Below are 24,231 nucleotides of genomic sequence, written 5' to 3'. Positions count from 1 at the left end.
ACTCATCTTCACTTGTCCCGTCACTGAACTGTTCCCACAGCCTATGGACTCACTTTCAAGGATGCTTCATCTCATGTTCTCCACATTTATTGCTATTTATTATTATTATTAAATCTTTCTCAGCACAAGCTGGTAAATCCTGAGGTACGGGCATAAGCAAGCACACTAGTTTTTCAATTGCTAGGAACTTTCCTACGTTCGGCATGGACTAGAAGGGCCGAGATGGCCTGTTTCCGTGCTGTAATTGTTATATGGTTACATGGTTATTCAGGTGGTGTTTAGTATTGTGGCTTTCTGAAGATTTGCATAGATATTACTATGCAGGCCTAATTGTGTAACGCTATTGTTCAGTGCCTTTGGGATGATACTAGCTGTAGATATCACTGCTGGGACAATGTACATCTTGTTCATGTTCATTAGTCTTTTTAATTTCCTCTTTTAATTCAGCATATTTCTGGTGTTTTTTGATTTCTCTATGTTTTGAATGGCTGTATCTATTAAATAAGTTGTTCTTGCTTTTTTCTCTTGCATTATTATATTTTGGATTGTCCTATCTGTAATAACAGATCAGACACAGTATGACTTGTGGGATACAACTGGATCAGGCTTACATTTATTTTATCCTGTATTATAATATCCGGATGGTTATTATGGATTGCACTTTCTGTAAAAAATTAGTTATTATTATTTCCTTTTTCTCTTCCTGTAGTTACACACTTTGTTGTCTTTTGCACACTGGGTGTCCGCCCTGTTGGGTGCGGTCTTTCATTGATTCTATTATGGTTATTGGATTTATTGAGAACGCCCACAAGAAAGTAATCTCGGGTTGTAAATAGTGACATATACAGTTTGGACTTTGATAATAAATTTACTTTGAATTTTGAATTCTAATGAAAGTCACTGTTACTGTAACTGACACTTGGAGGTGAAATAACCTAGGGAATGAAAAGTTTGAAGTAACGGAAACTATTACGATTGATGCCTATTTAACAGTAAGTTTTTAAGTGAAAACCTACCCATTTCAAGGTATTCGTAAAACAAGCCGAGCTTCGATATGGACTGCAGCTGATAGTCTTGTTCCCATCTGGGGAGTACATTTTCAGAACTTTTCATCTGGCAACGACTTATAAGATTCTTTAACCACCTGTATGAAGAACAGCAGGGAGTTGGTAAATAGTCAAAGCTTCCTGATGAATACAGGCAGTTTTAATCAGAGTAGATTTAAAGCAAGAAGCCATAGGGATTTAGATAGCTAAAGTCTTATCTAGAGCATGCCAAAGGTCTTCTCTACTGCATTTCAACTGGTTGATGGCATGCACCAAAAATGCATGAAGGGATTTTTGGATCTGAAACTGCAATAAAAAATGTTCAGAAATGTGTATTATGCACCAAAATTCACAGTCTCAGATTCAAAACAGGATGCTTCCTGTTCTGGAATCCATCTGTTAATTATTTTATAACACTGGACAACAAAGGTTTGCTTCCTGAATACTTTTGGATGTATCTTACGGATTTTGTGCTGCCAATTAAGAAAATCACCTTCACACAACACTCAATTTCTTAATTCAAGTCGGAATAACTGATGCCAAGATTAAGGAAGGCATTTTTGTTGGTCCACAAATCAAACAAGTCATCCATGACAGGCAATTTGAAGAACTTCTAGCGGGACTGGAGAAATTCGCATGGAAGACATTCAAGAATGTTTAGAATCTTCTTGGCAACTACAGAGCACCAAACTATATGCAGCTGGTTGACAACGTGCTTATAGCATACAAAACAATGAAGTGTAACGTCACTGAAGATTCATTTTCTGCATTCCTATTTAGACTTCTCCTCTACAAATCTTGGTGCTGTCAGCGACGAGCGTAGTGAGAGGTTTCATCAGGACAATGTGGACATGGAGTATAGGTATCAGGCTCATTAAACGAGAAGCCTCAGCCATTGAGTACAAGCAAAAATCATCAACAAAGCATTTTTAGCTTAGTTGAACTATTGCAAAGCGTCAGCACTGTTAAGCAATTAAATGCATTATATTCAATTAAAGAGATAATGGGGGACAAGTTCCCACTACATATTAAATGCTCCCAATGGCGTGCACCTCAAATAGCCTCTGACAACCAACTCCAGTTCCTGGCCTTCATGTGTGGCTCAGCTGCTAAGCTCAGTAGAACCGTTTCTACCGACAGGAGAAGGGGTGAAGGCGGGTTACTGGCGCCTTAAAACCAGTCGCTTCGGGCAGATGGGGCTCATCAGCCGCGGTTGGCAGCTCATCTAGGAGAAGGAAAACTCTGATCTCAAACCTCCGCTGCCTTGCAGCCATACCCACTCACAGGGAAGGCTTTGGGAGTGAACCCCGAGGGAAAGAGTCCCTAAGGCAGTCCTACGTTGAGTTCAATGCTGACTGGCAACTCCTGTGAAGCTGCTGGTGCCAAATGGTATCTTGGTCCCTGCTGTTCCTTTGGATTCATCAGATGCGTGGAGAGGGGGAACCAACTACATGGGCAACAACTTGCCCTCCATATCTTACTACCCAGGCTTGTGTCTCTAGACAGCTAGGATGCAACGTCCACGGTTGACTGTGACTGATGGAGGCCTCAGCTGCAGCAGCATTCAATGGAAGTTCATTTCTTGTTTGTCCGAATTCCTATGTGATACATGTAGTCTGAAATTTTATTTGTGTTCAGTTTCAAGTGATCTGTCATAAACAAAAAAAAATCCAAGGAAGCAACACTTGTGAAAAAAATAGTTGTCCAGTGTAATCGTAAGGGAAAACCTCATTACTAAAACTTACTTCTGAATTTAGGAATAAAAATTGGTCATAGGTGCCCCCACTATAAGAAGTTAAAAATATTTGAATAAGGAGATTGGCTCATACACAAGATCAGTTATTTACATACAGAAAGGAGAATAGTACTGAACCAACAGGAGATGAACGGACTCCCAGGAGGAGGTCTAGTATATGCAAAGTAATTTCCATCTACTATCAACACAAAAATAGCCACCAAGCTTTTCAAATATGCATATTTACAGATATTGAACATTTTTGAAAGGAGGGTAAAGGGAGTTAAAGCAGATTTTTGTTTATTTATGCTGCAAACCTTTGTTCAATTGGAAACAGCAGCTCCTTTTGAATGTACTTACGGAATGAGAACTTCTTGAATGTTGTTCCATATGGCCTTGCCTCCCATTATGATCAGCAGCTGGGTTGATAGTTCAATAAGGCAGCCACCGGGGTCACACTGCAAATTTAGCAAAGCAAGAGTTAACCTTCTTGCAGAGCAGCTTTCAACAACACATTTGAAGATTTATATACATCATCAAGGAGAATACTTTCAGCTTCTCCATTTGACTAAGACATTGAATAACCCATTTATACAGTTTATAGAAGTTCTAAAATGTTTGCAGTGCTCTTTGCCTTGGTTGATGGGACTAGATAGAACAATAGTTCAACATGAACTAGTCATAAAACACTACAGCACTGAGATAGGTTCTTTGGCCCATTTAATTTGGGCCAAAAGGTCTATTTTGGTGCTCTATAACTCTATGTATGACTTTAACAGAAAAGACAATGGCAAACAGATGAAGTGAAATATCAGCAATACATTGAGAAGATAGGAGACAAAGCATTGGGATCAAAGGAAATTTCCTGGTACAAATGTTGTGGTAGCTGATATTTATTTATTGAGATACTGCGTGGAATAGCCCCTTCAAACCCTTCGAGCACGCACCCAGCAATCTCCCAATTTAACACCAGCTGAATCACAGGACAATTTACAGCAACCAATTAGCCTATCAATTGCTATGTCTCTGGACAGGGGGAGGAAACCCATGCGGTCACGGGGAGAATTTACAAATTTCGTACAGGCAGCGGTGGGAATTGAACCCAGGTCACTTGTACTGTAATGCATAATGCGAAGTTAATAATTCATCTCCTTCTACCTTAGGCCACAAGCTTATCAATCACCCATCTGTGGACACTTCTGGAGGTCCAAGATCCGTATGCTCCACGACTGCTGGACTAAGTATGTAAATGTAGGAGGGGACTATGTTGAAAAAAAAAATGTACTAGGTTTTCTAAAATTGACTCCTTCTACCTTAGGCCATGAACTTAATCAATCACCTCTTGTATATGTACTGTGTAGTGTACTTTGGCCCAGAGGAACATTGTTTCATTTGACAGTATACACATGTATGGTTGAATAACTACAAACTGAAGTTGAACTTGATTTTCCCAAACACAAAGCAGATAGTAGGAGTAATGCTTATCCTTCTTTGATTTTGCCTCTCTTGTAATTGGTCCTTTTGTTATAGATTTAAGTGTTTTCATATTGAAGAACAACCTTAGACATCACCTGAAATATCAGAAGGTGACTTGCTAGATTGACCATCCTGACCATTCTGGGAAAAATACCCAGTGCTATCAGATGAACCATGATAATGGGTTGTAGAACATCTAAAGTTCAAAGGAAACTTTATTATCAAAGTACATACATGTCACCATATACAACCCCGAGATTGATTTCCTTGTAGGCATACTCAGCAAATCTACAGAATAATAATCATAATTGAATCAATGAAAGACTTATCCAACTAGCGCATTCAACCAGAGTGCAGAAGACAACAAGCTGTGCAAATACAAAAAGAATAAATAATAATAATAAATGAATAAGCAATAAATATTGAGAACATGAGATGAAGAGTCCTTGAAAGTGAGTCCAAAGGTCGTGGAAACATTTCTATGATGGGGCAAGTAAATTTGAATGAAGTTATCCCCTCTGGTGCAAGAGCCTGATGGTTGAGGGGTAATAACAGTTCCTGAACATGGTGATGTGAGTCTTGGTGGACTGACTCAATTGAAGTAATCCATATGAAGCATATCCTTATCCTTGTTTATGATGTTAAAATTAAAGACTACAGTTCCATCTTAGTGCAAATCCCCACAGAGAAAAACTGGCAGCTGAGACACCGTAAAGTGTTTCTCATACACTCCTGCGATCGTTACAACAGAAGTCTATTTTGGTGTACGTTATATTTGTGCGTGAAGCACAATATTCTGGGAGCCAAGTGGATGAGAAGGATCGGTATGCTACTACAGATCTAAATGCACCCATATAACATGCTAAGATTTTCACCCTCTTCCCAGCCAGGTTTGTCTCATTTTCTGGAAAACAAATTTACAGAACTATCTGAAGTATAAAGAAATTCAGCCTTCCAGGTCCCATTAATGAACCAATCATCAACCGTTATTTACTTATTGAGATGCAACACAGAACAGGCCTTTCCAGCCCTTTGTCACGCTGCCCGGCAACCCCCACCCCGCCCCCCCATTTCACTGGACAATTTACAACGACCAAGTAATCCACCAACTGGTACATCTATGGATTGTGGGAGGAAACAGGGACACCTGGATAAAACCAGGGAGAACATACAGGCAGCGGTGGGATTTGAACCCTGGTCGCTAGTACTGTAGAGCATTGTGCTAACCACTATGCTACCGTACCACCTCAACCTATTCTAAGCCAGAGCTGACTCGCTAATTGGAGAATTATAGAAACCACTCAAATACAAAATAATGCTTTATTTTGAGACTGTTTATCATTTTCATAATGATCTATGTGGAACATTTGATTTTGCTATTAAATCCATGGATGTGGGTGTTGCTGGCATGAACTGTGGATATTTCCCAACCATAATTGTCAGGACAAGATGGAACAAGTTTTTGAACCAGCCTGATAATAACACAGTAGCTTTCTGATTAGGAGTTAAGAGTCAATCACATTGGCATAGAGTTAATTATTGTCCAAATCTGGAAAATCTGCAGCATTCCCATTCTGAGGACATTTTGAACCAATCAGGCAATTTTCAACACACACACAGGGCTGACAGCCTTCAGCAGGAATGGAGAAAGATTTGATGGAGTAGATTTGAAACGGAGAAGCACAAGGTGATAGGTGAAACCAGGAGGGGGAGGGGTGAAGTAAAGGGCTGGGAAGTCGATTGGTGAAAGAGTTACGGGGCTGAAGAAGGGGGAATCTGATAGGAGAGGACAGAAGGCCAAGGAAGAAAGCAAAGGGGGGGAGGAGCACCAGAGCGAGGTGATGGGCAGGCAAGGAGATTAGGTAAGAGAGGGAAAAGAGGATGGGAACGCCAAAGGCAGAGGAGGGGCATTACCAGAAATTCGAGAAATTGATGTTCATGCCAGCAGGTTGGAGGCCACCCAGATGGGAAAAAAGGTGTTGTTCTTCCAACCTGAGTGTGTCCTCATAACGACACTGGAGGAGGCCATGGATGGACTTATCGGAATGGGAATGGGAAGTGGAATTAAAATGGGTGGCCACTGGGAGATCCCGCCTCTTCTGGTGGACGGGCTGTAGATGCTTGATGAAGTGGTCTCCCAACCTACTTCAGGTCTCACCGATATACAGGAGGCCACACCGGAAACACAGTAAATGACCTCAACAGACTCACAGGTGAAATGTCACCTCACCTGGAAGGTCTGTTTGGGGCCCTGAATGGTGGTGAGGGAGGAAGAGTAGGGGCAGGTGTAACACTTGTTCTGCTTGCAAGGATAAGTACCAGGAGGGAGATCAGTGGGGAGGGACGAATTGACAAGGGAGTCACATAGGAAAACAAAAAGTGTTGGAGGGGGAGGGGAGGGGAGATGTGCTTGGTGGTGGGATCCCTTTGGAGATAGAGGAAGTTCCGGAGAATTACGTGCTGGATGCAGAGGCTGGTGGGGTGGTGGGTAAGGACAAGAGGAACTCTGTCCCTGGTAGGGTGGCGGGAAGGTGGGGTGAGAGCAGACATGTGTGAAATGGAAGAGATACAGTTAAGGACAGCGTTGATGGTGGAGGAAGGGGGACATCTCCTTTGTTCTGGAATGAAAAGCCTCCTCCTGAGAGCAGATGCGGGGGAAATGGAGGAATTGAGAGAAAGGGATAGAGGTTTTACAAGTAACAGGGAGGGAAGAGGTATAGTCCAGGTAGCTGTGACAGTTCATGGGTTTATAATAGACATCAGTAGATAAGTTTTCTCCAGAGATAGAGGCAGAGAGATCGAGAAAGGAGAGTGAGGTGTCGAAAATGGACCAGGTAAATTTGAGAGCAAGGTGGAAGTTGGAAGCAAAATTGATGAAGTCAACGAGCTCCACGTGGATCAGGAAGGAAGCAACACCAATGCAGACAATTTACAGACAGCTTTATAACAACTGGCTTCTTTATTCCTATAAACAAGAGAGAGATCTGATCGAGCTTTAAAAGTTTATGAGGGGCATAGTCAGAATGCAGCAGGAGCATGTGCTTCCCAGGGTAGAAATGTCTAACACCAGAGAGCATGCATTGAAGATGAGGGGCTGGGTAGTTTTGAAGGGGGTGTGAGGGGTAAGTTTTTTACTCAGAGAGTGGTGGATACCTGGGATGCGCTGCCTGGTATGGTGGTAGAGACAAATACATTCAAGGTTTTTAAGAGACATCAGGATAGGCACATAGATGTAAGAAAGATGGAAGGATGTGGACACGGTTTAGGTAGGAGGGATCAATTTTTGGGTGTTTTGGATTTCCTATTTAGCTGGGTTGGCACAACATTGAGGGCCGAATGGCCTGTTCCTGTGCTGTACTCTTCTATGTTTAAAACTGAATTCCCATTTTAAACTTTCAAACTTCCACAGTGGACTTTTCATTAATTGTGCAATCCTACAATGGAAACATAGCTGATATACTTCCACGAATACATAAAGAATCAAAAGAACAAAAACACTATTGGTCACACGAGCTACTACAGACAACTAAGCACTTTATTGTGCAAACATTACCTCTTCGTTTCTGAATCTTCCCAACCAGTAGACTGGCTCTCCGGGGTAACCAACAACTTTGCCTTTAAAGAAAGCTATGTAGAAGCAGGAGGAGTAGTAGTTGACAAACTGGAAGAGAAACATCTTCATGGTCAAGCTGTTTTCATAATCCGTTTGGGTTCTTGGTAGTTCTGAATTAAAAATAGCAAACATTTCAGCAATTACTAAATATTGCTTATAAGACCATTAAGACATAGGAGCAGAATTAGGCCATTTGGCTCATTGAGTCTGCTCTGCCATTCCATCATGGCCGAATTATTATCCTCTGAATTCCATTCTCTTGTCTTTTCCCCATAACCTTTGATGCCCTAACTAATCAAGAACCTATCAACTTCCGCTTTTATTATACCCAATAATTTGGCCTCCACAGATGTCTGTGACAATGAATTTCACAGATTCACCACCCTCTGGATAATGAAATTATCTCCATTCTAAGTGGACATCCCTTTCTTCTGAAGCTGTGCCTTTGGGTCCTAGACCCTTCCAGCATAGGAAACAATTTCTCCACATCCACTCTATGTAAAGACCTTTCAATATTTGATAGGTTTCAATCAGATCTGTCAATCTTCTAAGGCCAGTGAGTACAGGCCCAGAGCCATCAAACACACCTCATACATTAACCCTTTCATTCCTGAGATCATTGTTGTGCACATCTTCTGGATCCTCTCCAATGCCAGCACATCCTTTCTTTGATAAGGGGCCCTAAACTGCTCACAGTTGTGGTTTGACCAATGCCTAATAAGGCCTCAGCATGTTGTCTGCAGATTTAATTCTGTCCTTCCAAAATATGAAATCTGTGATCTTCAACTGCCACTTTATCATGCATCTCTGCAGACAGCCTTGACCTCACTACTGCATTATTTGTGTAGGGCTACGTTGTGTGTGGAAATCCTGTCCAAGATAATGAAGCCATAATCTACTGTTTCAGACAAGTGACTAAGGCAGAATGGCAGTCAATAAAGAACACCATTAAGTATCAACATAAAAACTATTCAAGATTGCTGGTTTTGTGTTGTTAATCATGAAAAGTTACAATAAGACGAGCTATATTTCAGCTAATTATTAATATTGCTAATATAGCTAGTTACAACTATACTTGGGTGTTGGGGTGGAGATACATCTCTACCAAAGGAGGTGTAAGGCTCCCCCTCCCTCTGGTAACCTGTAGGTCACTCTTGGGCAAGGTGTGACACCTGCTTAGCCCCCCACCCCAATCAGGGTCATGTGAAGCCATGGGAGCAGGTGGTGGATGGCCATATGAGTGGCTGATGTATATCACAAGTCCTGGTTATGCGACCACTGACGCCAGGCAGACAATCTCTGAAGAGTATTGATAATGGCTGGTGTCACCTGTCTTGTAAAGACACTGCCCAGAAGAAGGCAACGGTAAACCATTTCTGTGGAAAAATTTGCCAAGAACAACCATGTTCATGGAAAGACCATGATTTCCCTCGTCACATGACACGGCACAAAATGATGATGGTGATGATGACAACTCTACTTGTACAATAATCATGCTGATATGTTGATGACTGATTGCACCAATTAAGTAAAAAAAAATTCAGTCAGTTGTCTTATCTATTCAAAAGATTGATTCAGTCTATATTTTCCCCCCTGGCATCTGATTTCTGAATGGAGATTGAACCCATGAACACTACTTCACTCCTTTTTTATTTCTATCTTTGCACTATTTACTTAATTGAACTATTTTATACACACACACACATACACACACACACACACACACACACACACACACACACACACACACACACACACACACACACACACACACACACACACACACACACACACACACACACACACGTGTATATATATATATATATATATATATACACATACACTCACTAAAATTTATGGTTTTTCCCCATTATGTATTGCAATATACTGCTGCTCAAAGACAACAAATTTCATGACATATTCTGGTGATATTAAACCTGATTCCAGTTCTGAAGATTTTGCTTTGATTCACAGTATTGGATATCTAGAAATCAACTTACCAAAATCTGTGATCAATATTGCTACTTTTTCATAGACTATGTTCAGAATCATGATGAACACAAAGTTAATGATAGAAGCTGTGACTGAAGTGGCCATCTGAGGAGTTAAATAGTCTTTCAAAGGCTCCAGATCATCATTTATTGCTTTAGGGAGGTTGACAGAAAACTCAAAAAAGACAGCCAGCCGGTAGACAATGATAGCAACTACTGAGGCAACAATCAGAGATATCTGAAAGGACATAGACAGGAAACATTTAGACATTGTAATGAAATCTTAAACAACTGATTGATAAAAATCACTCATTAGTCATGTAACAATATCAGCATTTACCCTACAATGGGGAAAATTGGCCTGTTATGTTCCGTTCACAAAAAGCAAGTCAAGTTCAATCTTCATAATTACCAGCTAATATAATGTCAGTAACTGGCAAAGTGGTGATATGTCGTATTCATGGCACTCTCAAGCAGCAATTACTCGGCTAGCTATTGCCTGCCCCCTTTGGTTCTAGACCACATTATGGTAATACTATTAGAATCACTAGAAATAGAACCACTATTTGATTCTAGACTGAAAGAATCTGCAGAAGGTTGTAAATCTAGTCAGCTCCATCTTGGGCACTAGCCTACAAAGTACCCAGGACACAGGGAGCGGTGTCTCAGAAAGGCAGCGTCCATTATTAAGGACCTCCAACATCCAGGGCATGCCCTTTTCTCACTGTTACCGTCAGGGAGGAGGTACAGAAGCCTGAAGGCACACACTCAGTGATTCAGGAACAGCTTCTTCCCCTCTGCCATCCAATTCCTGAATGGACTTTGAAGCTTCAGACACTACCTCACTTCTTTTAATATGCATTATTTCTGTTTCTGCACATTTTTAATAAGCTATTCAATATGTGTAATTTACTTCTTTATTTATTATTATTATAGAAACATAGAAAACCTACAGCACAATATAGGCTCTTCGGCCCACAAAGTTGTCCCTACCTCAAAAATTACTAGGCTTACCTATAGCCCTCTATTTTACTAAGCTCCATGTACCTATCTAAAAGCCTCTTAAAAGACCCTATCGTATCCGCCCCCACCACTGTTGCCAGCAGCCCATTCCACACACTCACCACTCTCTGAGTAAAAAACTTACCCCTGACATCTCCTCAGTACCTACTCCCCAGCACCTTAAAACCTGTATTCTCTTGTGACAACCATTTCAGCCCTGGGAAAAAGCCTCTGACTATCCACATGATCAATGCCTCTCATCATCTTATACACCTCTATCAGGTCACCTCTCATCCTCTGTCGCTCCAAGGAGAAAAGACCAGGTTCTCTCAACCTATTCTCATAAGGCATACTCACCAATCCAGGCAATATCCTTGTAAATCTCCTCTGCACCCTTTCTATGGCTTCCACATCCTTCCTGTAATGAAGTGACCAGAACTGAGCACAGTACTCCAAGTGGGGTCTGACCAGGGTCCTATATAGCTGCAACATTACCTCTCGGCTCTTAAACTCAATCCCACGATTGATGAAGGCCAATACACCGCACGCCTTCTTATCCACAGAGTCAACCTGCGCAGCTACTTTGAGTGTCCTATGGACTCAGACCCCAAGATCACTCTGATCCTCCACACTGTCAAGAGTCTTACCATTAATACCATATCCTGCCATCATATTTGACCTACCAAAATGAACCACTTCACACTTACCTGCGTTGAACTCCACCTGCCACTTCTCAGACCAATTTTGCATCCTATCAATGTCCCGCTGTAACTTCTGACAGCCCTCCACACTATCCACAACACCTCCAACCTTTGTGTCATCAGCAAACTTACTAACCCATCCCTCCACTTCCTCATCCAGGTCATTTATAAAAATCACGAAGAGTAGGGGTCCTAGAACCGATCCCTGAGGCACTCCACTGGTCACTGAACTCAATGCAGAATATGACCCGTCTATAACCACTCTTTGCCTTCTGTGGGCAAGCCAGTGTTTTATATTTTATTTTATTTATTATTACTATTTTGTCTCTGTCTCTGCTAGATTATGTATTGCATTAAACTGCTGCTTCTAAGTTAACAAATTTCACGTCACATGCCGGTGATAATAAACCTGATTCTGATTCTGATTTCACTCATGGTACAAATATGGACCAAAGAACCACATTTCAGAGGTGCTCTCCACACTTGCATAGACATTTTTTTCTGTTCTCTCCACCCTTCATCCTTGTTACATCTTAAAACACACTAATTTTCCAGTTCTGATCAATGGAATGATAGTATATTGCCTACACAATGCTTTACAACACCATCAATCAGAGTTCACTTCTCGTCAATGTCTGGAAGGAGTTTATAAGTAATCCCATGACTGCATGGGTTTCCCCTTGGTGCTCCAGTCTCCTCCCATATATGAAAGATGTACGGGTTAGAGTTAGTAAGTTGCAGACGTGCTCTGCGAGCACAGTAACACTTGCTGCCCCCGTACTGTGTTGGCGATGACAGAGGCTGAATCCATGTGATGGGTCCAGGCCTCAAAGCGTATCGAAGTGAATGACCCCGATGTCTGGACAACAATTTAAGTGCCATACTGAATCAGAAAGGTTGGGTACAGGCTGAATTGAGGAGGTAAGGTTGAGATTTGCATTTTTAAAATTTTCTCTGCTCATTGGGTATTTGACGGTCTTTTTTTAATGGGTTCTTTTGGGTGTCTTTGTTTCATGACTGCCTTTAAGGAGACTAATCTCAGGGTTGTATAATGTATACATACTTTGTTAATAATTGTACTTTGAATTTTGAAACGACACATTTCACTGTATGTTTCGATGTACATGTGACAAATAAAACCAATTTTTAATTCTGTTTCTCTTCCACAGAATACTTATTTATCTATGCATGGAGATACAACGTGGAACAGGCCCTTCCAGCCCCTTGAGCCATGCTTCCCAGCAATTCCTGATTTAACCCTGGCCTAATCATGGAACAATGTGTAAATACCAATTAACCTACAAACTGGTAGATCTTTGGACAGTGGGAGAAAACTGGAGCGCCTGGAGGAAATGACCAGCTCACTCTGTTTCTGCTTTTATTTCAGATTTCTATCACCTGCAGTTTGTTTTTGATTTTTTTCATTGGAAAGGAAAGTTGCCTATTGAGGCAGGAATTTCATTATCTTAAAGAACAGGAAAGGTTTCAAAAGAATAGATTAAAATAGAGGAAAATGAACAGGAAAATTAGCATTAGGGATTTCTTGTTGAAAAACTGCTTTCTTCTCCATAATTAACTCTGACTCTATGGTTCATTATTTTTGCTCTTCCACCTCCTCACTTTGTATGATGGACGCAATAAATATATTTGACCTTTTTAGAGACAGTTTTCTTCTCACAAAATGTCATGCGTGTTGAGGCTATATTACCAGCTATTTCTAAGAGGTATTTTAAAACCAATTATCTTCTTTACAAAATGGTCAGAGGCTGGGTCTGCTGAGCAGCATGTGACTCAATGAAAATGATTAGGGGACACAAAGAACCGCAGTCACTCACCCAGAACAGAACGGTACTGCCACCACAGAACAGTCGCATGCACCTTCCACAGGCAGTGTATGGAACCAGCTCCTCTTCCTGTAGGTAAGTAATAATCACAGTTCTGCTCATTTATCTTACATTTAACAGTTATATTTATACCACTTATTTGCCATAACCTAGATCTGAAACATCAGTATTACTCAGCCTTTGGAGTGACATGATTTTTCCAAAGTGTTGAATCCTTTCTTTGACCCTTAATTAGTAAGCATACAATCTTGAAGCGATACTAAATGGTCAGCAGGGATCTGTCGTCTGCTGGTTTCAAGCTACGAGTCGTAGCTTATTCCCTTTGCTTTTACCATGCCCCCATGAATGAGACTAACAAACATAATAAACGCACAACTCAGAATACAATGCAGATAGAGAACAGTTACATGGTTCCTGCAGCCCCAATAGAGTGGACATGGAGAGGGTGTTTCCTTCGGTGGGGGAGTCAAAGACCAGAGGACACAGCCTCAGAATAGAGCTACATCCATTTAGAACAGAGATGAGAAGGAATTTCTTCAGCTAGAGGGTGCTGAATCTGTGGAATTCATTGCCGCAGACGGTTGTGGAGTCCAAGTCATTGGGTGTATTTAAAGCAGAGGTTGATAGATTCTTGTTTAGTCTGGGCAAGAGGGTATACGGGGTATACTGATGGGGCTGACGGGGAGAAGGTAGGAGATTAGAGCTGAGAAGGAAATGATATAGTCATGACAAAATGGTGGAGCAGACTTGAGGGGCCAAATGGCCTAATTCTGCTCTGATATCTAATGGTCTTATAGTATTATTCTCAGTTAACCTTTTCAAGCTCCATAAACTATCTCTTCTATTGCTTAACTTCAAGGTGAAAACGTGCTTTTTGCAAGTTACCACAGGTAAAAAAGAAAATAAAATCTAAATATTTCTACCTGACAGTTTGCATTGAAATGTTTTTTTTAGAAAGGGTGATTTGAAATTGACTGGATTTTTGGAAATGTTTTTATTTCTTGGTGCATCATAAGGTAGTGAATTTAGTGATTTTTATTTGTAGGAATGATGACAGCGTCAGTGGGAGTTGCCTTGGACACAGTTTTCCGAGGCTGATGGGCCTATTGAAATATTGGTAATACTTTGGTTTATGTGCTGCATGTGATGTATGTATGCACTAAGTGTGCACAGTGTTCTGGAGAAAAGTTGTTTCATTTAGTTGTATATATGTCCAGTCAAATGCATTAACTTTTGAACTTGAATTTGAACGGACCAGTTTACCTGTGTGATTGGATTCTTCTTTAGAATTGTACACTTGGCTTCGTATTCTGCTCGGCGAGGCTCTTCCTGCTCCAATTCCACAGTGTCCCACTCATATTCCAATTCTGCCTCGCGGCGCTTCCAGAATTCCAAAAAGACAGTGACTGTAAGACATGATCTATTGTTACAACAGCTGCCAAATTGTGCATCAGCACAATTCTTAAAAGCCAGCACTTGAAGCAAAGCTCTGACTGAAGACACACACTCAATGATTTAGGTACAGATTCTTCCCCTCTGCCATCAGATTTCTGAATGGTGCATGAACCAATCAGTTATCTTGTCATTCCTTTAGCTTGTATTGGTAATTTATTATGTGATTTTACATCTTTGCACATGTCAGCCTATGGTCTCCTTTTGTGCTAAGATGAGGCCACCCTCAGAGTGGAGGAGCAATACTTTACAGTCCTGGGTAGCATCCAACCTGATGGCATCAATATCGATCTCTCCTTCTGGTTAAAAAAACTTTTCCCTCTGCCCCCTTCTTCTTCTATTCCCCACTCTGCCCTCTTAGCTCTTCTCACCTGTTTATCACCTCCCCCGGGACCCCTCCTCCTTCCCTTTCTCCCACGGTCCACTCTCTCCTATCAGATTCCTTCTTCTCCAGCCCTTGACCTTTCCCACTCACCTGGCTTCACCCGTCACCTTCCAGCCAGTCTCCTTCCCCTCCCCGACCTTTTTTATTCTGGCATCTTCCCCATTCCTTTCCAGTCCTGAAGAAGGATCTCAGCCCTAAACGTTGACTATCTGTTCATTTCCAGAGATGTTGCCTGAGTTCCTCCAGCATTTTATGTGTGGCAGTATATAATAGTATTTGTTCCCCTTTTTCATGACTACTTTATGGTTACGGCAAGCAACGAGTCACTACAGCTTTCTTTTGTTTTTGTGATACCAATTGATGCCTAAAACACACTTGAATCTTGTGTTAAACTCTGGGCCACTGTTTACATTCTCTCCAAACATCGGACAGTAGATAATATCATTAGAAAGAATTTAACCATTATTATATTTGATGCAAAGTAACAACTACAATCCACTTACCCCAAATTGCCATAAACATGGCATATACTAGTGTTCCATAGTTGTCAAATATGGATAATTTCTGTAGATGAAATATATACATTCAATAAACATATGTACAATGGAACACTAAACGTAAACAGAACCTGAAATATTATTCACCGCGACATTCTAATAGAAAATCTTCTTTCATGCATAATTTCTGATACTAGATTCCATTTCACTTCCGAAATTCTATTAACACAGATGTTACCCAGGCTTTTTGTGGAATTATATTTAATAATAACGTGTGTCATAGGGTTTGACAAAAACCACGGCAGCTGACAAAAATTATAGACTCATATTTCTTAAAAGGATGGAAAATGGCGGTGAATTATCTTGGAGATTGAGAACTTGAAAGAAAATGTAATTATGTTTTCTTTTTCTATTTCTAGCTGCTCTGTCTGAATTTGAAATAAAAATATAGAAGTAATAATAATAAATAAATAAGCAATAAACATCGAGAACATGAGATGAAGAGTCCTTGAAAGTGAGTCCATTGGTCGTGGGAACATTTCAATGATGGTTCAAGTGAAGTTGAGTCAAGTTATCCCCTTTGCTTTAAGAGCCTGATGGCTGAAGGGTAGTAACTACTCCTTAACCTGGAGGTGAGAGTCCTGATGCTCCTGTACCTTCTTCCTGATGGCAGCAGTGAGAAGACAGCCTGTTCCAGGTGGTGGGGTCCCTGATGATGGATGTAGCTTTCCTGCAACCGCTCTCTGTATAAATGTGCTCAGTGGTGGGGGGAAAGAACTTTACCTGTGATGGACTGTGCCATATCCACTACTTATTGTAGGATTTTTTATTCAAAGGCATCGGTGTTTCCATATACCAGCTTGTGATGCAGCCAGTGAATATGCTCTCCACCACACAGCTACAGAAGTTTGTCAAAGTTTTAGATATCACGGTGAATCTCCGCAAACTCCTAAGGAAGTAGTTGTGCTGTCATACTCTAGAATAGAAAATCTTTCTATTGCTTTAATATTCTACTTAAATATTGAAAATATCAATGATAGCAGAACGCTTTTTGTCCTAGCTCTGACAGGGAATCTGTATCAACTTAATGGTTCCTTACTCACTGGAAGGTGTGTTATTTGTTTTAAACATATCAATGGCAACAGAACACTCTCCCTCCTAGATCTGACAGGAAATTTTTCCGAACTCTTTAATGGAATTGCTGATATCAAACTGATCATCTCACATTTGTATCGTGAATTCTTCTTAAAAATGAGAAAGTTTACAGATGCTGGTAATCTTGAGAAACGCACACAAAATGCTGGAGGAATTCAGCATGTCAGGGAGCATCTGTGGAAATGAATAAACAGTCAAAGTTTTGGGCCGAGACCCTTCTTCGGGATTGGATAGGAAGGGGGAAGATGCCAGAATAAAAAGGTGGTGCAAGATTTAAACCTACTAAGATTGTGTATTGTTTAGTTAAATTTGTGATCTTGCTTTTGCTGTCTTTGTAGTTGAACCTAGATAAGCTGCATAAACGTGTATAAACTTAATAGTTTCTTACTCACTGGTAGGCATTGGAGTCATAGTGTAGGTGCTAATCAAAATGTTTTTTGTTTTAAACTGTTTTTTAATTCCATAATTCACAAATAAACTAAGGAAAAAACTTGTTGTTCAGAACTGAATTGTTTATAATACATGTCAAGCAAGTAAGGCCATCTGGGATAAAATCCAGTTTTCTTCAGGACATTTCCTTCAACATTCCAAAGATGTACAGTCAGGGTTAGTAAATTGTCGGCATCAGAAGGGTGGCAATACTTGCAGGCTGCCCCCCCCCAGTACAACCCTTGCTGACATAAATAATGCATTTGATGTTTCAATGTATATTTGACAAATAAAGCTAATCTTTAATTTTCGCTAAAATTGGTTATTTTAGCAATGCTGCAGGAGGATCGTAATACCTATATACACAAGATGTTAAGAGTGTACATACCCTTGAAGACTGACATGTAATATTGAGTCTCCAATACTGACAGTCTCGGTCACACTGGGGACACATGATAATACGACCTCCAATCTCAGGATCACACACTTCTTGACTTTAGGACAGAAACAGAACAAAAAGAAAAATTCCAACTGTTATAATGAATATTTGTACCTGCTTCAGATGCTGATATAGGAACCATGATTTAAACGGAGTCCAACTACAAATTATAATAAATGACCACAGCGCAAAGGTTAAGGTTGTGCACTATAAAACTAAAAATATGTCTAATAATGAACAGCTATCAGTTCTATAAAATGCTTGGAGATCATAAAAACAGGACACATTTTCTGTATTAGAGAAATGTGCTTGGCCTGTTGCTGGATTAATATAATTGGGGACAGTTTTCATCATCTCTTAATAAGAAAAAAATGCCACTTTTATCCAAAGACATGGTTGGAGACCCAGGATGACGGAATTGTTATGACAAAGGGAGAGACCACTTGCTCATCGAATGCAATCCTCCATTCTTTCCCCATTCCCATAAATCTATTTTGCCTTGTAAAAACTCTAATTGGTCTGTACCCTTTACTCTCATGGACACCGAGTTTCAGATTGTTACCACAATCTAAGTCGAAAGTTTGGAAAAAGGCAACTTCTGCACAGAACTAGGTGGTACTTTTGGTATATAACACAGAATAGACCCTTTGAGCCCTCCGAACCGTGTAGCCCAGCAATACTCCATTTTTGTAAATGCTCCTGAAAATCCCAGCACACTTTCACAAACATTCCATGGAAAACAGCTATCAGAAGGACTTAGACAGATTAAGAGAATGAGCAAGAAAGTGGCAAATGAAATACAATGTTGAAAAATGCATGGTCATGCGCTTTGGTAGAAGGTTAACTTGTAGGTTGAGTTGGTGGTGAGGAAGGCAAATGCAATGTTAGCATTCATTTCAAGAGGTCTAGAATACAAGAGTAAGGATGTGATGCTGAGGCTTTATAAGGCACTGGTGAGGCCTCACCTTGAGTATTGTGAACAGTTTTGGGCCCCTCATCTTAAAAAAAGATGTGCTGGCATTGGAGAGGGTTCAGAGAGGTTCACAAAGATGATTCCGGGAATTAAAGGGTTATCATATGAGGAACGCTTGATGGTTCTGGGTCTGTACTCACTGGAATTTAGAAGGATGAGGGGGGAATCTCATTGAAACCTTTCAACTGTTGAAAGGTCTAGATAGAGTAGATGTGGAAAGGATGTTTCCCATGCTGGGGAGTCTAGGACAAAAGGGTACAGCCTCAGGCTAGAGGGGCATCCGTTTTAAACAAAGATGTGGAGAAATTTCTTTAGCCAGAGAGTTGTGAATCTGTGGAATTTGTTACCACAGGCAGCTGTGGAGGCCGGGTCGTTGGGTGCATTTAAGGCAGACATTGATAGTTTCTTGATTGGACACAGCATCAAAGGTTCCAGGGAGAAGAAAAAAGGATCAGCCATGATTGAAAGGTGGAGCAGACTCGATGGACCAAATGGCCTAATTCTGCTCCTATGTCTCAAACTGTACAACAGCAATGAACAGAATCTGTCAGTACATCTCAATTGTGAGCCAAAGGACTTATACTGTGCTATATTGTTCTATGTGCTACAATCAACAGTGACATCAAAGTTTCACAAAAATCATCTGACATATTGAAATTCAAACATTCAGCCAATTTTAACCTTATTTATTTAGACAAGCTATTTGGCTTACCTCCAAGTACTATCATCCCTTGTCAGAATTCCAAAGAGAAAGCACAAGAGACCAGCAAACCCAGCAATAGCCAGCATGCCCGTATAGAACCCAAGCCAAGCAAAATATATTCCAATTTTCTCTCCATAATACTTCCTGCAACAAAGAATTAGAAAATTAGCAAGGAGTACAATCTTCCGATAAACTAAAACGGTTTCAAGAATGCAATAAAAAGGCTAAACTAGAATAGAAAGAACAGATATTGCAAGTTATTATTGGACTTGTATAAATGACTTAGACTACACTTTTGTGCAATTTAACAATTTGTGCCTACATGTATTTTATTTAACTGCCAATATACTAGAAACTGTTTTGTAGGCTTTCTACTCGTCACAGTATGTAAATACAATTTTGCAGTGTGTCTGCTGTTGCTGCTAGTGGTTAAAGTTGTTTGCATCATTCTGTAAAGTTTTGGAAGTTTTGCTGTGGCTGCATTATTTGAATAGGGGCTATCTGATTGGATAACCCTTATTTACAAATTTGAATGGAATTTCTCTTCTCCAGGGTATAAGAAGGGTCAGCCACGCTGGCCCACCATCTTTATATATTTTCTATTTTTGCCTTTTCTATTCTTAGCCTCTAGGTTTTTGCAGCTCTGCATTTTCAAATCTTTGTACAATGAGAGCTTAATAAAACGACTGTGAGGCAATAAGTTCTATGCTTCTTTCTTAACTTCTTGGATCAAAAACATCAAAATCCAACATTGTAATCAGTGAAGATGGTTACAAAGATTTAAGGACTTGGAGGAATCACAGATGAAGTGAAAATTATTAGCACACGAACAAGAGATAAGAGCTTCATTTAATTCCAAACCCTCTGTGAGCAAACCTAGTTCTGGCTTCAATACCTCATCTTCTGGAGGTAGGAATGAGGAAACTACTATGTTACCATTTTGAAAAAACAGATCTGTAAAAATTAAATATAAGCAAGCCAATGGAGTATGGAAATAATTAAATATGTCCAAGCCAGTGGGGTACAAAATGTGCAATTCGGTGGAGTGTGAAGAAAAATTTCCAGTCGTAATCTAGTGGTTAGAAACCATTCAGATTGAAATTGAGTTAAAGAAGTTTGCAAGCCAAATAAAAAAATTCCTCTGTAGTCCTATAACGATTTAGACACAATGCCATGATATTTCAGTTGTAATCTAATATTTTGAGGTTGTGGTCAAAGTAATAAAATGCACCAACAAATTAAGTGTTACATGAGTTTGAATTAAAACAATGGCCAACGTTGTGAAATTGAGCTCAGACATGAATAAAATATCTCAGTTTGATAAAATTAATGAAAAAGTACAATGAAATGTACCGCCAGTGTTAAGCTTACTAGGAGGGCACGTGAATGCAGAGAATGCTTGAGGGAAGGCATAAACCTGGATAGTCGAACATGTGGGCTGTTTGATCTAATACATGAGCGATGAAAAGGTTAATGGGGCGAGGAAAGGGAAAGAAATGTGATGCGTGAAATAAACTACAAAAACAGTGCGATAGAGACAGTAAAAAGTCTAAAGACCGAGCGAAAAAACATGATAACCGTTATCACATTTAAATGTGGCGCACGGAGCTAAGAAGCACACTGAGGCAATATCAAAATATCAGGGACTTCAAGTAGGCAGTCCAGTGGTGACACTTCGCCATGGGAAATTCTTACTATGCTGAACAGTCTTCCAAGACAGTGCCACCGTCCGAACTCTGAGGAATTCCAGGAGGGACATGACTCTACAGCAGCCTCAGTGAGGATGACAGTTAAGAGAGAATAGGATTGGCTGCTTTTTTACAGCTTACTCTAACATGACAAAAGGAAGTGGTGACACCCAGGACTGAAGATGAAACCATTGCTAACCAAATTGACAAGCTAACCTCTCTAGTGGTAGATCCATCACCGACTTTCGATGCCCTGAAGCCGCCATACAAGTGGTTTACAGTTATTGATAAGGCCAACGGATTCTGGCACCTGAATGTCAACTGTGGTTGGCATTTAAAGCTGATGGTCAACAAAACCAGTGGACAAGGCTACCACAAGGGCTCCACAACAGTCCCACTGTCTATCATGTGACTGTGAGAAAAGATCTGAGAGACTTACTAAGCATTGATTCGACTGTCATACAGTACTCCAGAAGCAGCCTAACTAGAGTTTTATAAGGCTGCAAAATAACTCCCTGACTTTTGAACTCAGTGCCTTGGCTAATAAAGGCAAACGAGCCACATGCCTTCTTAACTATCCCATCAACCTGTGCAGCCACCTTCTGGGTGCTACGAACTTGGACGCTAAGATATGTCTGCTCAATGCTGTTAAGGATCTTGCCCTTAACAATGTGCTGTCTCTTTGCATTTGACCTACCAAGGTGCAACACTTCACATTTGGTAGGGTTAAACTCCAACTGCCATTTCTCCCCCCATATTGCAACTGATCTATATTTCATTGTTTTTTTTTTGCTGGACTTCTACGCTGTCCACACAGCACCAATCATTGTATCATCTGCAGATTTACTAACCCACATTTTCATCCAGGTCATTTATATACATCACAAACAGAAGAGCTCCCAGTACAGATCCTTGCAAACAACATAAAGCACAGACCTCCAACTAGACCTTCCAGAGCTTCAACCACTACCCTCTGTTATATATGGGCAAGCCAATTCACCATGGACCCCATGCATTTTAAGCTCCCATGAGAGACCTTGTCAATCACTTTACTAAATTCCATGTAGACAACATCCACAGATCTACCTTATTCAATCACCCTCATCTCATGAACTCAGATGTTAGTAAGACATGATTTGCCCCATACAAAGCCATGTTGACTCTCCCTAATCAGGCCATCGTTCTCCAAATGCTCATAAATGCTATCCCTAAGAATTCTCTCCAGTAAGTTTCCTACCACTGACATGAGACTCACTGATCTACAGTTTCCAAGATTATTCCTGGTTCCCTTCTTGGATAATTGAACACCATTAGCCAATTGCCAGTCCTCTGGGATCTCACCTGTGGCTACAGAGGACATGAAGATGCTGGTCAAGGCTGCAGCAATCTCATCTCTTGCCTCTCTCAATAACCTGGGCTATATCCCATCAGGCCCTGAGGGCTTATCCATCATAATTCTCCATAAGAGACCCTAAACTACCTCCTCCTTTACCTTTTAGTGCCTTAGCTTATTACTACTCTTGACACTGATCTCCCTATGTTCCACATCATTCTCCTTGGTAAATATTGATGTAAAGTACATATTAAGGACCTCACTCACATCCTGTATGTCCAAGCAAATGCTCTTCCCTTTATCCTTAAGTGGTCCCACCCTCTCCCTAGTTAACTTCTTGATGTATATATAGAATACCTTGGGAGTCTCTTTAATCCTTCTTGCCACAGACTTTTCATGGCCCCTCCTGGCTTTCCCAATTCCCTCCTTGAGTTCTTTTCTGGCTTCTTTGTAATCTTCAAAGGCTCTGTTTGATTCTAGCTTCCTAAACTTTACATAGTTTTCCTTTTTCTTCTTGACTAAATTAATCACCTCCCTCAACATCCCAGGTTCTCTTATCCTTGTCCTTCCTTCTGACTGGAACATACCTGTCCTGTACGCTGTGCAGTCGCTCTGTAAACACCCTTCACATGTTGGATGTGGACTTTCCCACAAATAACTGTTCTCAATCAACTCTCCCTAGTTCCTGCCTGAAGCTCTTGTAATTTGCCCTGCTCCAATTTAATACTCTCCCGCAAGGTCCATACATATCCTTACCCATAGCTTTCTTATGGCGCAAGGAGTTGTGGCCAATGTCCCCTAACTGTTCACCCACTGAAAGATCGGTCACCTGGCCAGGCGCATTACCCAACACCAGGACCAGTGCAGCCCCTCCTCTTGTTGGACTGTCTACGTATTGTTTAAGAAATTCTCTTGGCTGCACCCAACAAACAGTGGATGCATGGAACCATCAAGCAAATTATGACAGACAAATTACATTTAAAAATTTTTTGGGAATCTGGCATTTCTGGCAACAGAGCATTTATTGTTTATTCCAACACTGGTGGTGATTAGCTAAAAGATTAATGGTAAAATGAAACAAACATCTGATTAAGACATGCAAGTTGAAATAATGAAGACAATGCATTTGTCAGCAACAGTGAAAACAAAGGTTTTCATCTCATAAGGGAATCATTTTAGTTTTTATTAAGTCTTGCTATGTACCAGTCATGAAAACATACATAATGAAATAAATTATCAACATAATCATAAGAGATTATATTTTAGATTCCCTCTTCCTCTCATCTCAATATAGAAAGAGATAATGCTTTAATTTATTTTCAGTCAGTTTCTTTTTCAGCTCAACTCAGATATTTTTCTGCATTAATTCAATGAATGTAAAAAGATTTTATGGCAAATGACTGTCTCCATGCCATGACTTGTTTAAAAACAAAAAAACAGTTAAACTGATTACTATCAATATGTTGATCATTAACACCTCTCTTTCTTTCTGGATAGCTTTCAATCTGATGGTTTAAACACAGACTTTTTAGACACAGTTATTTGCCTACCCCTCTCTCTTTTTACATTCCATATTCTGGCTCCCCTCTTACCCCTTCTCTTCTCGTCCCCTCCTCCTTCTCTTTCTCCCATGGTCCACTGTCTTCTCATATCAGATACTTCCTTCTTTTGCCCCTTGCCTCTTTCCCATATCACCTCCTAGCTTCTTACCTCATCCCCACCTCCCCCATCCCCTTATCTTACCCCTCACTCGGCTTAACCTTTCTGTC

The 24,231-nt window shown here is 40.5% G+C and overlaps 1 protein-coding gene across 2 annotated transcripts in view; it reads right to left on the bottom strand.

Annotated features, from left to right (window-relative positions):
- Positions 1-24,231, bottom strand: part of ano6 (anoctamin 6) — a 173,567-nt gene that overhangs the window by 36,984 nt on the left and 112,352 nt on the right. For both annotated transcript variants that reach the window (XM_073059718.1, XM_073059719.1), the window contains 9 exons: positions 19,451-19,585; positions 17,715-17,820; positions 15,749-15,809; positions 14,672-14,814; positions 13,400-13,477; positions 9,871-10,099; positions 7,811-7,980; positions 3,142-3,239; positions 1,017-1,144 (listed from right to left, as the gene is read on the bottom strand). In XM_073059718.1, coding sequence (XP_072915819.1) covers positions 1,017-1,144; positions 3,142-3,239; positions 7,811-7,980; positions 9,871-10,099; positions 13,400-13,477; positions 14,672-14,814; positions 15,749-15,809; positions 17,715-17,820; positions 19,451-19,585 — 1,148 coding nt within the window. The remainder of the gene's footprint in view (positions 1-1,016; positions 1,145-3,141; positions 3,240-7,810; positions 7,981-9,870; positions 10,100-13,399; positions 13,478-14,671; positions 14,815-15,748; positions 15,810-17,714; positions 17,821-19,450; positions 19,586-24,231) is intronic.

Source organism: Hemitrygon akajei, chromosome 10, assembly GCF_048418815.1.
Source record: "Hemitrygon akajei chromosome 10, sHemAka1.3, whole genome shotgun sequence".
In the NCBI taxonomy this organism is placed as follows: domain Eukaryota; kingdom Metazoa; phylum Chordata; class Chondrichthyes; order Myliobatiformes; family Dasyatidae; genus Hemitrygon; species Hemitrygon akajei.
This window is presented reverse-complemented; position numbering and strand designations above follow the sequence as displayed.